This window comes from Alosa alosa, chromosome 8 (assembly GCF_017589495.1).
Source record: "Alosa alosa isolate M-15738 ecotype Scorff River chromosome 8, AALO_Geno_1.1, whole genome shotgun sequence".
NCBI lineage: Eukaryota > Metazoa > Chordata > Actinopteri > Clupeiformes > Clupeidae > Alosa > Alosa alosa.
Genome location: NC_063196.1, coordinates 16,775,208 through 16,789,861, shown reverse-complemented (window position 1 = coordinate 16,789,861; position 14,654 = coordinate 16,775,208). Strand labels below are relative to the sequence as shown.

Genomic DNA, 14,654 nt, shown 5'->3' with positions numbered 1-14,654 from the left:
TCTGGAATTCTGATTCCTCTAGATGACTTGAGAAACCTCCCAACACTCCATGGATGCCCACCCTTCCATGAAAGCTTTCTTGCTGGGTGTGCTTGGGGCCTCAGCAATATCGGCTGAGACCATACATGCTGCATCCCAGAGAGTTAAAAAGTAATCCTTGTTTTGAAATATAAATGGGGGAAGAGCACTGAGTGCACTCAATTGAGTTGGAAGAAGCTATCATGTATGCTTAGCAATAGCATGGCTTCTTATAGCATCCTATAAGGTTTAGCAGGTGCAACGTTTGGACTATCAAGTAACTAGCATCCTACAGCAGCGGTGATAAATAGAGGTAAAGATTGCTGTGCTTAAGGGCCCAACAATATGTGGCAAGACTTCGCCAGGGCATGGGGATAGTTGATTGGTGTCATGAACTTCTAAAGCAATGTTTTTTGTCACTTCAGTATATGGCATATCATTAACTGTTAGATTCTTTAATAAGAGGCCAAGCTTTCGGTCATCCGACCATCATCAGGCGTAACCCTAACCCATAACTTAAATCCATGCTAGAATCTTTAATAAAAGGCCAAGCTTTCAGTCATCTGACTATTCCTGATGATACTCAGATGACCGAAAGCTTGGCCTCTTATTAAAGAATCTAGCATGGATTAAAGTGTGCAGACAAGTTCTTTTGACATTTCAGTTGTTTGTTTGTTTGTTTGTTTCTAGCACCTTTTATCGTGAGTGCGGGGTACTTTGAAGATATAATTCACTGTTAAAACATGTCCACGTCTGGGCCCGATGATCCACTTTATAGTTTATGTTGGTGGTCACCTCCATTTCGGAGCCTCATGCTCACGTCTGTGACTTCTGCTGCCACAGCTGCTGGTTGGCGGAGATACCTTTGGAACCGATGGGCCCAGTCGCAGCGTCGGCGGTGACGCTGGGGCCCAGCCGGTGGAATGGGGCCTGGCTGGCTTGAATTGCTGCATGGCCAGCACTGTTTTAACAGGGCCAGCTTTGTTTGCACTTTCAGAAAAGCTGAGGCATCACTAAATGCCATTGTCGGGGACTAGTCATCCAGAAGACAGAGGCATATTTATAATGAGATGTAATGTGGCACTCCCATCACTGCGCATCGCTAAAATGAGAGATAAACAAAGCATTCCGCAGCTTAACCTTAATATTTGGTGAAAAGCCACCACCCCGTCCATCCATCCATCCATCAATCAACCCACCCACCCTCACACCCCTCCCTCTTCTCTCCTGCTCTCCCAATCCTGAAACCCCTATTGGGAAAACAATAAAATGTCTGCTGAAAGACCGACAAAGACAGGCCACTTCACACGTCTAGCGTTCCCTCAGGACTGACTCTGTGCTGATATTAAATTCTCCACCCCAGAAAAGAGAAAGACCTGTGGTGTGTCTACGGTATAAAACTGTCGGACTGCACCTCCTCTGCTGCTCCACCCACCCACTGTTGTTGCTGAATTTATTTAATGCCATTTCATTTATTTATTTCCTTTTCAAGTACTCCCTCTCTGGCCTCTCCTGGCAGACTCTCTCTTTTTTCTCTCTCTCTCTCTCTCTCTCTCTCTCTCTCTCTCTCTCTCTCTTTCTCTTTCTTTTTTCTTTCTTTTTCTCACTTACACTTTCTCTCTCTATCTCTCTCGCTTACACTCGCTCTGTCTCTCTTGGGTCTCATTTTAACTAATCAGTCTGCTCCCCCATTTGTTGCCAGCCAGGCGTGGAGCTACCCTCAAGTGATAAACAGACACAACTGGACTCGGTCCACTTTAAAAGAGCCAGATGTGTGTGTGCGTGTGTGTGTATGGGTGTGTCTATGGAGACGTGTGTGTGTGTTTACAACATCCTCAATTAAGCAGAGACGCCTCGCTATTGATCTCATCTGTGTGCGGATCAGGATGCTTCTTAGATGAGTCAGTGCACAGACAACGAGCATAACACTGTCCGACGAGAACATCTAGGGTCGGCTGTTACTAAAGCAAATCTGGTATCTTCCCTTCCTCACCGGCCAATCAGCAGACTTGAGTCCATACGTTTCGACCAATAGGAATGCCGTGGCCAATATACCCTCTCCACACATGGCATTATTTTTTTATATACTCCCAGTGCGCTTGGATTTGATTCTGGTGGGAAATACAGTAAATATATAAAATCCCTATCTTGTCACAGGGTCACATGTTGCTTTTTCTACTTTTAGTTTACACAAGGGAAGGGGAAAAAAAAACAAATCTGTATGTTGTGAAACACTGGTATGTAAACACCCACAGCCAGGACCGGCTGGCCAGGGCCGTGGTAAAAAGCTCATTCGCCCACTGACCTCTTGGGGTTGGGGGGGGCTGCGGATAGCTGGTGAATAATTTAGCAGTGCTGGCTGGCTGAGCATTAGAGGGTGGTCGAGTGTAATGCAGAGGAACAGGAGAGGGGCAGAGTGTGTGTGGGGGTGGTAGGGCATCTCTGTGCCTGTTAGGGCTACTGATGTTCTTCCTGCTTCAGGGGCAGGCTGGCACTGCAGACCACCTCCTATTGCTGCTGCTGTAGTTACTACTGATGGAGAGTAGGGCTAGAAGTCTTCCAGCGAGCCGTACTCTGCCGCTCACATTTCCCTGTAACTAGAGCCTAATCTGGAGCAGGAGTGAGCTGTGAGCTCTCTTGGGAGACAGTGGGAGAGAGGGATTGAAGTGAGAGTGTATGCTGAAGAACTGTAGCTGTAACTGTATGCTCAAGATTGAGAGTGCAAGCTCTGCCTCGCGTATGTTCTCTCCCAAAATTGCATCATCTTGGTTTCTATTTACATTTACATTTATTCATTTAGCAGACGCTTTTATCCACATGTCATATGTCCTATATCTGTTGCTATCTATAGGAAAAATGTCAAGACCTCTCAAAAGGTGTGTGTGTGTGTGTGTGTGTGTGCGCCAGTGAAAAGCATCAGATGTGATTTGATTGGGCTGATTTGAGGTGTGCTCCCTCAGAGGTCCTTATAGGAGTCATGCTGGACAAATTCTCTTTGCTCACGCTTGCTGTCCAGTCCACCCCGCCCCACCACCCGCCCCCTTTTGCCTCCGATGCCACCATCGCCACCACGTGTCCCATTTAAAAACAGCTATTCCAGACATTTCGATTAGCCCTGACCCGCCAATTTCAATTAGTTCTCATCTGATCTGGCGTTGTCCCGCCTGTATACCCACCGAAGCTGACTCGCACACAAACACCAACACAAACACTACATAAACACCACTGCTCCAAAACAAAACCGTTTGTCTCCTCAGTGTAGTTGAATAACACAGCTCTCTGAACCATGGTGCCAAGGAACACAAGCTGATGCCCAGCCTCACTCCAAATTCAGTTAGGGTCTCTGACAATGTCTGGGCATTTAGTGGATTTGGGTTGTAGCAGGGTTTGCCTTGGACGGCGGGGCGTTTTTTTTCCCCCCGCATGTGTGAGTAATCTAGAGGGGACTTACAGGTCACCCCATTTCTGGTTTCAGTATTGGAAGATGTTCTAATAGTTTTTTGACGAGTGTTAGGTTTAAACTGAATCCCTCACATGTGTCACATGTGCGAAAGACACAGAACTTGGTGTGTAACAAGCACAAAGCTGCTCAACTGTAAACTCTGGGTGCCTCTTAATCCTTTGTTGACAAAAGGGGACGCATCCAAGATTTAGCTTTTTGGCCTCAGACCTCCTCCTTTCAGCCTCGAGTCCAGCGCCTGACCCAGTGTTTTACTCTTTGAGAGAATAAGCCATCTTTGCTGCAAGGGGCTTACTGTGACCGACGACAGAGGGCAGAACTAAGCAGCATTTTGTTTTGTTGCTCGGAAACACCTTGCACAGGTGCGCTGGTTCCCATGGAGAGCTGTCCCTTGACGTTTGCGCTATCTGGGGATTGGGCTGGGTCAAGGGACCTCCCAGATGAGCCAGATGTGTTTTTTTATTTATTTTTTCCCCAGACCTTCACTTTGCCTTTATTAAAAGGGCTCCTTTTTTCCACATATCTTCTGTGAGTCTTGTTACGATTACCTTCAAAACATGCTCCAAAGCATCAAAGACGAAGGTGTTTTTTGATCAGCATGTCTGAAGACCTTCAATTGCCTACAGGAGTAAATTGAATTGTGTGTTGCGACTGGAGTCGTGGAGACATACACCCGTGCTTGCTTTCGGCAAACACTCTTAACGAGACTAGCATGACAGCCCTGGCCGAAATTGCAAAATTAGTTTAAGCCCTTTGTGGCTTTGAATCGTGTACACAAATGGCTTACTGCACCTTCCTCTATTTACACAAAGACAAAACTCCCGTCACAAACATAAACTGTCATAACTTCTAATTCTCTCCCTCTCTCTCTCTCTCTCTCTCTCTCTCTCTCTCTCTCTCTCTCTCCACACACAGACCACAGCAAATCCCTTTCAACAGCAGATGGCTGACCAGTGTTCGATAAGAAAGCATGCTATGCATTTGGAGTCCATGCCGCTCATGATGGGTCTAACGCTAATGTACTCTGGCCCCCCTCCCTTTCGGCTCCCTCTGCTCTATGGCTTCCGGCTGATCAATAGTAAACGCTAGCTGTGGTCCATTAACAGTGGAGACTGCATTTAGTAATGACCATTGACCAGTCGGGGCTAAAGTGGTTTACAGGCGCCAAGAGCAGGAATATGACCGTAGCAGCGGTGGCGTTAACAGGTTAATCCTTCCCTGTCTTTGTAAACAAGAGCTGGGATGGCTTTCTGATTGGTTGGTTTGTAGAGCGCCAACCGTTAGGGTTCCCATGGGGAAGAAATACGCAAGCATTATTTTCCCTCTTTTTTTTTTTTTTTTTTTTTTTTTTTTTTTAAATTTGAAAGTAAACAAAAGCTGCACCTTTGGAACACACAGATAGCTAGACACGCACACACACCAACTAACACGCAAGCAATGTTGTAAAACTACCGCACCCTGCTCCTGCTCTGCAGTGATCGCAAACGGTCGTAAGCAGACTGAATCTCATATGACAGCCACTATTGTCAGGCCTGAAAGTGAGTGTGAGAGACCGAGAGAGGGGGGACATTCAGAAGTGGCATTTTGTGAAATGACTGATGGTGTCCCAGCATATCTGAAATAGTTCCCTTGTCCTCAAAGGAGACAGAGATGGAAAGAAATGCACTTCACACACGAACACACTCACGAACGACCTCGCCAACTCTTCTCTCCGACTCAAAAAATCGGTCTCATTGTTCGTTTGCGGACACTTTCATGGTCATGTCTTTGTTTTGTTAGTTTTTTTTTTTCTGTCCTGGGGGCTTGTAAATGGCCTATGGCCTGACAGAGGCAGAGAATTCACACTCTGGCTTTTGTGTCCACCGTGCGATTTGTCCCCCCCCTCCCCTCGGCCCCCAGTGAGTGTCCCCAAACCTCTGTGCCCACAGCCCAGAGGGGGCTTTGCTGGGATTTCTCTGTAATGCCGGCACTCTGTGTAGATCTGCTGTGCCGACGAATACAGAGGCATTCAGTTTGAGCGATGGCATGAAAGAGAAACGAAGGTGGGAAAAGATGAACAGAGTAAAGCAGTGAGAGTGGAGGAGAAAAGAAGGGTGAGGCACACTGAGAGCGTAATGGATAGAGGGAGGAAGAGAGAGGGGATGGAAGGGAAAAAATCAAGAAATGTCTGTGTGTATGAATAATACAGTCACCTTCTGACCTTCAGACCAAGAACAACCCAAGGGCCTGCATAGACCCAAGGGACATAAGATGGATTCCGTAGAAGTTTGCTCTCAAGATCTGCGCTAATAGTTCTCATATGAGAATATGATTGGAATCTCCTGCCCTGCAAAGTCATTGCATTATATACAGGGGCCTCCCTTTTGCAGTGCAGGTTATTCATTGGTTCATTGGAGGAGAAAAGTCTTGAGTTGCCTCACTGCAGATGCCCCTCCACACTCTCCCCCAGGGAGTAATGGAGTGTGAAAGACAAATGCACAAGTTTCAGACGTTGTCAGTCATCCCCAGCCTGGAGTGTTTGCTCTTCGGGAGAACAGATGGGAGATGACCGACCGCTGGAAAACTCCTTCAGCTCCCAATGTCCATTTCACCCCAACAGTCAAGCATCTGTCAAACGGCCAACGTTAGATTTTTATATAGTGTAAACCAGGATTTATACTCAAGTCTTGCCATTTATTATTTTGAACTTTTCTACATTTACCTCTTGAACTCTCGCTCTCTTGCAGAAACGGGCAAAGGGCCAGTACCTGTTCTTCAAAGTCTGTGAGCAGCTCAACCTGCTGGAGAAGGACTACTTCGGCCTGTGCTTCAAAGACAACGCAGACCAGAAGGTATGGTATAAACACCGTTTCCATAGCAACACCAATCATCACATGACCCACGGTGTCACCCATTAGAGACAGCAGTCATTTGAACGTTCCCTCTTTCTAGAGTCATCATGTTGTAATGTGTTTGTATATAATTGGGCTCATAATTAAAAGCTGGTAGGTTGCACCAGATTAATGCACAGTGATTCATAAAAACCCCATAGTGTGTAGGAATGCGGCGATTTCTTTGAGGTGCTACCCAGAGTGCGCGCCCATAGTGGCCTGCGCAGGCTTGTGATGTCTTTCCAGGGCCACATCTGCTAGTCTGCAGGCCCATGTCAGCACATCTAAATGGGTGGGGGGTGGTGGGGTGGAGTGGGGGACTCCCTTTCCTTTAAAGTTGCTTGTTGCTCGAGATGTGTTCAGCAAGGTATTTCCTCCACACACACACACACACACACACACACACACACACACATACACTCACACATTCGCGCACAGTCAACAGCACTTCCCTCTGCTGCGTGTGTGTGTGTTGGCCCTGTCTAGCCGTTTCCTCTGCAGGGAGAGGAGCATTCGCCTCTGCTCCGTATGGTTCCAGTCTGGGCCTTGTAAACGCAGCTTTAATGACGACCAGAGACTACACACACACACACACACAAACACACCTCAGACAAATGAGTAGGGAGAGAGAGTAAAAGGATCAACATATTTGCCATGCGCCAATTTTAGCGTGACTGTTCCACGTTGACATGCAAAGAGCCAAAGTGTGTGTGTATGTCTGTGTGTGTTTCCACTGTGCTGAATATGCCTCCTCTGTGAGATGGATTTCACAGAGGTCTTAAACACAAGCCCAGGCATTAAGCGGGACTCGCATAGTTCTGTGTCAGTAGTAAACCGGCATTTCCCAGCTTTGACTACCCTCGTAAGAGTAATTGGGGAAATCGTGGAGTCATTTGAGGTAAATGGCTTCTGTTGCTGTCTTCTGCGCACAGAATATTACTGAATATTGCAGATAAGCTCAGCGTAAGATCAGACGAGCTTTGAGGCAGAGAAAACTCAGCTGTGTAAAGAAACCAAGAAGTAATGTCATAAAGCAAGCGTTATTGCGAAAACAACATGAAGTCATATTCCTACAAAAATATTATGTTTACGCATTCCTTCCCTGCCAATTCTTGACGGTAATCAGCTTGGATAGAATCAGGCTAGTATTAAAAGTGATTTCACTTTACTGCTGCAAACCACACACACACACCCTTTTGCACTTCCTCTTGCCAATCAAATCAATGTGTCTTTGGATATGTTTCTGCCAATATTTCATTGTTGCTCATCATAAAACTGCAGTTTTTTATTTTCACATCTGTTTGTGATTACAACTTTAAACCTGCACTTCTGCACTCCTCTGTGTTTGTGTGTGTGTGGTTGAAGCAGTGCCCAGGTTTGCTCGGATTCAGAATGTGGTGTGTGTTCAGTGTATTGTATGTGTGTGCATTGAAGTTAATATATCCTTTCTGTCTGTTTTCCTTGAAGTGCTGGCTGGACCCTCTGAAGGAGATCAAACGGCAGATCAGAAGTAAGTGCTGTTTGCCTTTTCAGACTCACCTCGCACCTCAAAGCGACACACACCCACACACACTAACACACACACACCCTCTGGACCACCACAGCAGAGCTGCTAACCACAGCACATCATGGCTCACACTAGCCAGTGGTCAGAGAATGGATTTGCCTATGACTAACGGCAGGACATGCCAAATCCCTTTGGCTTTCGGCCGTAAAAAACAAACCACGTAGGACAGAGCGCAACTATGAGCGCAACTAGGTGGCTATACCAGTCTAAACAACAGCCGACAGGGCTAGCATTGGTCTTGCTAATCGAGCGCGGTGTTGTCACTGTACTGAACTGTGCTATACCTGCTATAGAGCAGGGAGGGAGTGCAGAGGCTGTTCCCCTGGATCCAGCTGCTGCTATGAGAACATCTTGAGAGCCGCCTGGCTAATTAAGAAATGGACTGCAGGGATTGGGTGTGGAAGGAGAATGGAGAGCCCTGCAACCCCCACCCCCATCTCCATTATGAGGAGGATGGTGTGTGTGTGTGAGAGAGAGAGTGTTTATGTCTGTTGGGTGGAGCGCCTTGACCCATGGCAAGGATCAAGGGGACTCTCCTCCAGATCTCCAAGGGGTGTAATGCGTGTTTGACGCAGTTGAAGGACCAATCAGCCATTGATCATTCCCATCATCCCTCTGTAGTGTGGTGTAGTCCACCCTGTTTCCATGGAGCTGGCTCTTAGGCGCTTTGCTGTGCTGTGCCGGAACACTGAGATGCTTCCAAGATTCCTGACTGCCCTGGAGAGATGCTGTCTGATACTTTTAAGATCTCACTTTGCTATCTTTTTTTTTTATCCCTCTTTGTCCCCCGTTTTCATGCTCGCCTGTCTCTTCTTTCTGTATCTGTGGTGCTTTTATAACCCAGCACTCTTCTTGACAGTGTTATGTGCGTCACTCCTTACCTCTGTCTTTGTCGTCTTGTGTCTTGCTCATTCCTCCATCTCACTTGGCCTGGCTTTTTTTTCCCTTGTCCTTCTTTCTTTCTTTCTTTCTTATGTACTTTCTTTCCCCTCCCATCTCTCTTTTCTGTTCTTTTCTCTCTCTCTCTCTCTCTCTCTCTCTCTCTGTAATGTGCAGCTGGTGCTCAGTGCTCATGGCCTGGCCTAGTGCCCAGACCAGTAAAAGGTGCTTGGCTGGCCCGATTCATGTGTTATTGTCCTGAAATGCACACCTCTTCCCCATTCCCTCCCTTAGCGCTGCCTGTACCCTACCGCTACACTCACTCACTCACTCACTCAATCATCTAACCACTCTCTCTCTCATTTAACCAACCAACCACTTACTTTTACTATTTTAACCAACCACTCACTTTAACCATTTTACTCACTCTTTCACTCTCCCTCCTCCTCATTTTCATTTTAAACCACCCACTTCTTTTTTCACTCACTCACTCACTCACCCAACCAACCACTCACTCACTCACTCACTCTTTCACTCTCCCTCACTCCTCACTCACTCACCCAACCAACCACTCACTCACTCACTCGCTTAACCACCCACTCACTCTTTCACTCTTTCCCTCCCTCACTCACTCACTCAACTAACCACTCTCTCTCTCCCTCACTCACTCACTCACTCACTTAACCAACCACTCTCTCTCACTCACTCACTCACTCTCCTACTCACTCTTTCCCTCCCTCCCTCAGTCACTCACCCACTCACTCTCTCTGTTTCTTTGTCTTTATTTTCCATCTCCTTTGCTCCTTCTCTTCATTCTGCTCATGTCCTGACCACATAGTTGTCTGTTGTTGCTGCATCACGGTCCAGTATGACAAAAAACATTGGAGACCGAGAGACGTCTCATTGTCACAAACTGATTGGAGGGTGAGCCTCCTGTGATTTAGTGCGAATGATGGCGTTCTTGTCTCTGTGGAGAAGGCAGTGCTTGCTGCACTGGGATTGGGCTGTGGTCTTGAACTCTTTGAACTCTTTCAACTCTGGGTTGTTAATGGGCCTGTAACCTTTGCCTCTAGTTGACCTGTGACAAGCTTGATGGGTTATTTTCGAATGTGTTTGCGAGTCTTGCAGTGTATTGTCATCTTAATGGTGTTTGCTGTCTCTCCACCAATACCTATGCAAGTAAAGGGTGTTTTTATAATCTATAGTTTTGTGTCAGAGTGTGTGTTTAGGTCTACCTGTCCTGCCTGATCCAGGTCAGCTGTCACACTTGGACTCCTGCAACCCAGTCCCTTCGGCAGCCTCGCCTCCCCTCCCCTCTCCTCCAGCTAATGCACGGGCCTTAATGGCCGACGGATGTGAAATGTTAGCCAGAGTGTGCACGGGCCTTTTTTATGGGGCCAGTAAATCCATCTCTGTTGAGACAAGGAGCCGTTGAGCGAGGCTGGTCGCGCACGGTCTGACCACACGCTCCTCTGAAATGGACCCAGAGACTTGGAGCACAGCGTGGAGGAAATAGCCCCATCATGAAGTCATCCTTGGATCAAGTTTTCCACACTTTTTTTTTTGGCTTCATTGCTCCCCCTTTTGTGTGTGTGTGTGTGTGTGTGTGTACGCAGCTCACACCAGCTCTCTTTTATACATGCATGCCATTGTCTCGTTGCTGCAGTGCAGATCCTTGGATTTACAACCGTAATTGTTGTGCACTATTTATGTTGCAAATAAGGAGTATCAGTTCTCTGCGGTTATTTGAACGATGCAGAATGGCCTACTTGCACAGGTGTGTGTCTGTCCATCTGTGCATGGCTTTTACTTTGACTCTTTACAATGCCTGTAATGTTGACCACCGATACAGACACTGTTATTTTATATATTATAAAATAGTATTAGGTATTCACAGATACTGTGGGTTTTCCTTGGCATACCTCTGGTGAATATGGCCAGAATTTGTTAAAATAACCTTAGTGTGAAAGCGCAGTTTGATGGAGAAATTGTTACGTCATGTCTTTGTTATGTATGCATGTGGGTTCAGCCCTGGGTAGCCCATGCATTTGAACATTTTCACTGTAACATACAGTGTAGAAATTCTCTTCTTTTGTGTGTGTGTCAATTTTCACATACTGGGTATCCATTTAGAGATCCATAAAGAGAGTACCCAATTCACCCAACACCGCTGAAAAGGCGTCATGCTCCTCTGCTCCTCCTACCTGCGACAACAGAGTTGCATAGTGCAATGCCAAGCCTTAGGGCGTACTTCAGCAATGTCAGAAACTACAGGGGGGGGGGGCCTGTGGCACAACTGGCTACAGTGTCCATACCATACCTGTGGGCACGTGGACCCGAGTTCCAGTTCGAATCCGATCCAGGTCATTTCCTGATCCCACCCCGGTTCTCTCGCTCTCTCACTTTGTCACTCTCTCCACTGTCCTATCTAATCAAAAGCATTTTTTTTAAAAAAAAGCAACTCTATACTTATTTTTAAGTTAGTCTGGCATCAAAAAGAGTTTGGCGCCGCAAAAAGCTACATTGTGTCACTTTAAATGGACGCTCTGGTGTCGGCCGTGGGTGACTGGGCCTGTTGGACGCGTCTGTGACGGCGAGACAGACAGACAAGCGGTGATGGAGAAGGGGGAAATATGCCTCCTTGCATTCGCCTCCCGACATCTCGATTCACATTTTTGGAAGGTCAGCGCTGTAAAAATGCCTCCGTCGGCGGGCTAACAAAGACATGTCCACACTAGAAAAGCTTATCTGGCTTTTCTTTGAGCATTCTTGCAGCAGCGTCTTTGGGAGAAAAAGAAAGAAAAAGGCTAATGCTTTATCTTCAATGAAAAGGGCTCTCTAATGAGGTCCATGGTAAGAGGGGAGTGTTGGCTTCAGCAAAGCAGGACGTGAAATCCTCCTTTTAGACTACAATTAAACAAGACTTGAAAGAGTTTCTTGGAAAACGGTGTACGCGTGTGGCCCAGTTCCTGATTAGATTACACTGTAGCTCCTCTTGAGTCCCACTGATGGTGTGTGTGTGTGTGTGTGTGTGTGTGTGTGTGTGTGTGTGTGTGTAAAGCAGAAGCCACCAATGAATCTCCACAAATCATTACAATAAAGGACCCCTGGTCTTCCCTCGTGTTTTGCAGGAAAAGATCTGCTTATTTGTCTGTGTTTGTGTGTGTGTGTGAAGGTCTTCACTTGTGCCTCTGCCAGCTGCCACACATTCCTCTCTGTCTCCCCAGCCTCTCCCTCCTCCCCTTTAGTTTCCTCTAACGGTCAGTGACCTCTTGACCTCGCTGGCCCAAGGACGCCAGGCCACAATGCGCCTACTGTTGGCCAGTCCAAAGGCCAGACGAATAACACCATTCTCTCAATGCTTATCTCTCATGGCTGGCATTCCACCGAAAATGACACGTCACGACAGCAAGCTCTCCAGTTTTTATCATCTAGAAGAGTTAGAAGGCTTGGTTTCCTTCTGTCCGTAATTGGCGGGGAATTTTTTCCCCCAAGCCCCCCCTACCCCCCTTCCTTCATTGGAAAAATGCAGCCATGAAAAGAGCAGAAACGGATTCCTGTGTAAAATGTGATTTTTTTTTTTTTTTTTTTTTTTTTCCCCGTCAATGAAATGCCAGGCCTCAGTCATGATGGGCCATTCAGGCCTGCATAGGCGCACACACGCGCATGCACACGGCATGAGGTGCAGAGAAACGGCAGTATTCTCTCCCTCTGGGTGCAGAATCGCTTCAGCGGGAACTGACCTGAGGACAGCTGATGCGTCAGCCCTCCCATTAAAAAGCGGGGGTCTTGATTTGCCCCTCGGCTGGGCTATAAAAGGCCATTACTACCCCACCGCCCCACCCATCCCCTCCCAGCTTAATGGTTGGGCTCTCGTGAAAGCACCCCAGCTGAGATTTGCTCGTATTGTTTTTCAGTATTCGGTATTTGGCTATTAAAGGGAAAGGGGGTCAGGGGCCGAGATCATCCCGATCAAAACCCTCCGAAATAGCAACAGCAGCAGCAGCTGGGGGAGCTGAGTGGGTAAGTCTGTTACGTGAGTGAGCATACTGGCCTTTCATCAATCAGGATTGGGTTGTTCTGTGACGTCATAGCTGATCGACAACACCCCCGCTGCTAACTCTCTCCCACATCCACCCCCCCACCCTTCCAGAGATTCTGGGAGGTCATCATTATCCATCTCTACTTTTTTTTTTTATCTGATCTATCTTTCAGTGAAGCTCGCATCTCTTCTACTCACCCCCCACACACACACACAGCCCTGGCGATGGTTGCTAGGCAACTGCCATGACTGGTCGGCTGCCTTAGCGGACCAGAGGCATGGTCTGTCCAACCCCGCAGCAATGTGAGCCCAAGCAGGCGTGTGTGTGTGTCTGTGTGTGTGTGTTTTAGGAGTGTCACTGTAAGTCCCTGTTAATCTCGCCTGAGAGCTCACATGACCTGCTTTTCAGAGAGGGAGTGTGTGTGCGCGCGATCCCTCTTCCAGCCCACAGCTCCCAGTGGGGCTGACTGCTGTGGCATCAGGCTAAGCATGGCTTTGAAAACTCCCCATAGAAATCTCTCTTCAATGTTTAGGTGTTTTCATACCCTACCCCTCCCCCTGTAGTGACTTTAAAAAAAAAAATTGCTAGAGGTGAAGTCTACCTGCTGTGTTTGGCCGCTTCTGTTGTCTTATTTGTGGCTGGTGGGTTTTCCTTCAGCATGGATCAGGGTCAGCCATAGCACTGTGTGACTCACTGAAAGAGCCTGTCTCTGAGCTGCCATTTTAAATCCCATCTGCCCGCTACAGGGCAGCACCACGCCAGCCCCCTGGACCCGGTCACAGTCACTCAGCACAATCACTCTACTCTCCTCTACTCTTCTCCTCTTCTCTCCTCTGCTCCTCTTCTCTCCTCTGCTCCTCTTCTCTGCTCCTCTCCTTTTCTCTCCTCCTCTTCTCTCTTCTCCTCTCCTCTCCTTTCCTCTCCTCCTATACTCTCCTCTTCTCTGCTCCTCTCCTTTTCTCTCCTTCTCTCCTCTGCTCCTCTTCTCTGCTCCTCTTTTCTTCTCTCCTCTTCTCTCTTCTCCTCTCCTCTCCTTTTCTCTCCTCCTCTTCTCTCTTCTCCTCTCTGCTCCTCTCCTCTCCTTCTCTTCTCTGCTCTCCTCACCTCACCAGACCTAACTGTTGTTTAATTGTCCACAGCTGTTATCACTCTCTCTCTCTGTTCTCTCTGTTCACATCTGGATGGGAGGGCTCTCAGCACATTTTCTGTATGTTATGTGTTGTGACACTAAATGCATAATTTCCATCATCATCTGTTTACATGCATATTATGCAATAATTAGTCTGAAGCCGCCTAGGGCGAATTGACTAAACACACATAAAAAAAAAAGTCACTGTGAATGTATAGGTCTTATTTCCATATATTATCCAATTAAATGTGCTTTTTCTTCTCCCTCTCTCTCTCTCTCTCTCTCTGTCTGTGTGTGTGTGTGTGTGTGTGTGTGTGTGTGTGTGTGTGTTTGTGTTTGTGTTTTAGATGGTCCATGGAACTTTTCATTCAACGTCAAGTTCTACCCTCCAGACCCCTCTCAGCTAACGGAGGACATCACCAGGTATGACTGACTGCCAGATTAGCATGTGCAGACAAGTCTTTCTTTGACCAGATACTAGCTGCAGGACATCAGGATGAGTTCAAGCATGAACACTGCTAGGAAATGGCATAGACACACACACTAACACACAGACACCCACACTAACACACACACACCCATACACACACCTCGTTGTTTGCGTGATTTGAATGTTTGTGTGGCATGACTGCTCATAAACTAATTTTATGACTTTTAATTCATGGTCACAAAGGCCTTACTGTCTGAA

The 14,654-nt window shown here is 47.2% G+C and overlaps 1 protein-coding gene across 20 annotated transcripts in view; it reads left to right on the top strand.

Moving 5' to 3' along the window:
- Positions 1–14,654, top strand: part of epb41l2 (erythrocyte membrane protein band 4.1 like 2) — a 52,550-nt gene that overhangs the window by 3,478 nt on the left and 34,418 nt on the right. For all 20 annotated transcript variants that reach the window (XR_007194268.1, XM_048249581.1, XM_048249571.1 and 17 more), the window contains exons 2-4: positions 6,205–6,309; positions 7,816–7,858; positions 14,314–14,389. Coding sequence is in view for 19 of the 20 variants with exons in the window: in XM_048249581.1 (XP_048105538.1) it covers positions 6,205–6,309; positions 7,816–7,858; positions 14,314–14,389 (224 nt within the window). In the remaining variant the exon portion in view is untranslated. The remainder of the gene's footprint in view (positions 1–6,204; positions 6,310–7,815; positions 7,859–14,313; positions 14,390–14,654) is intronic.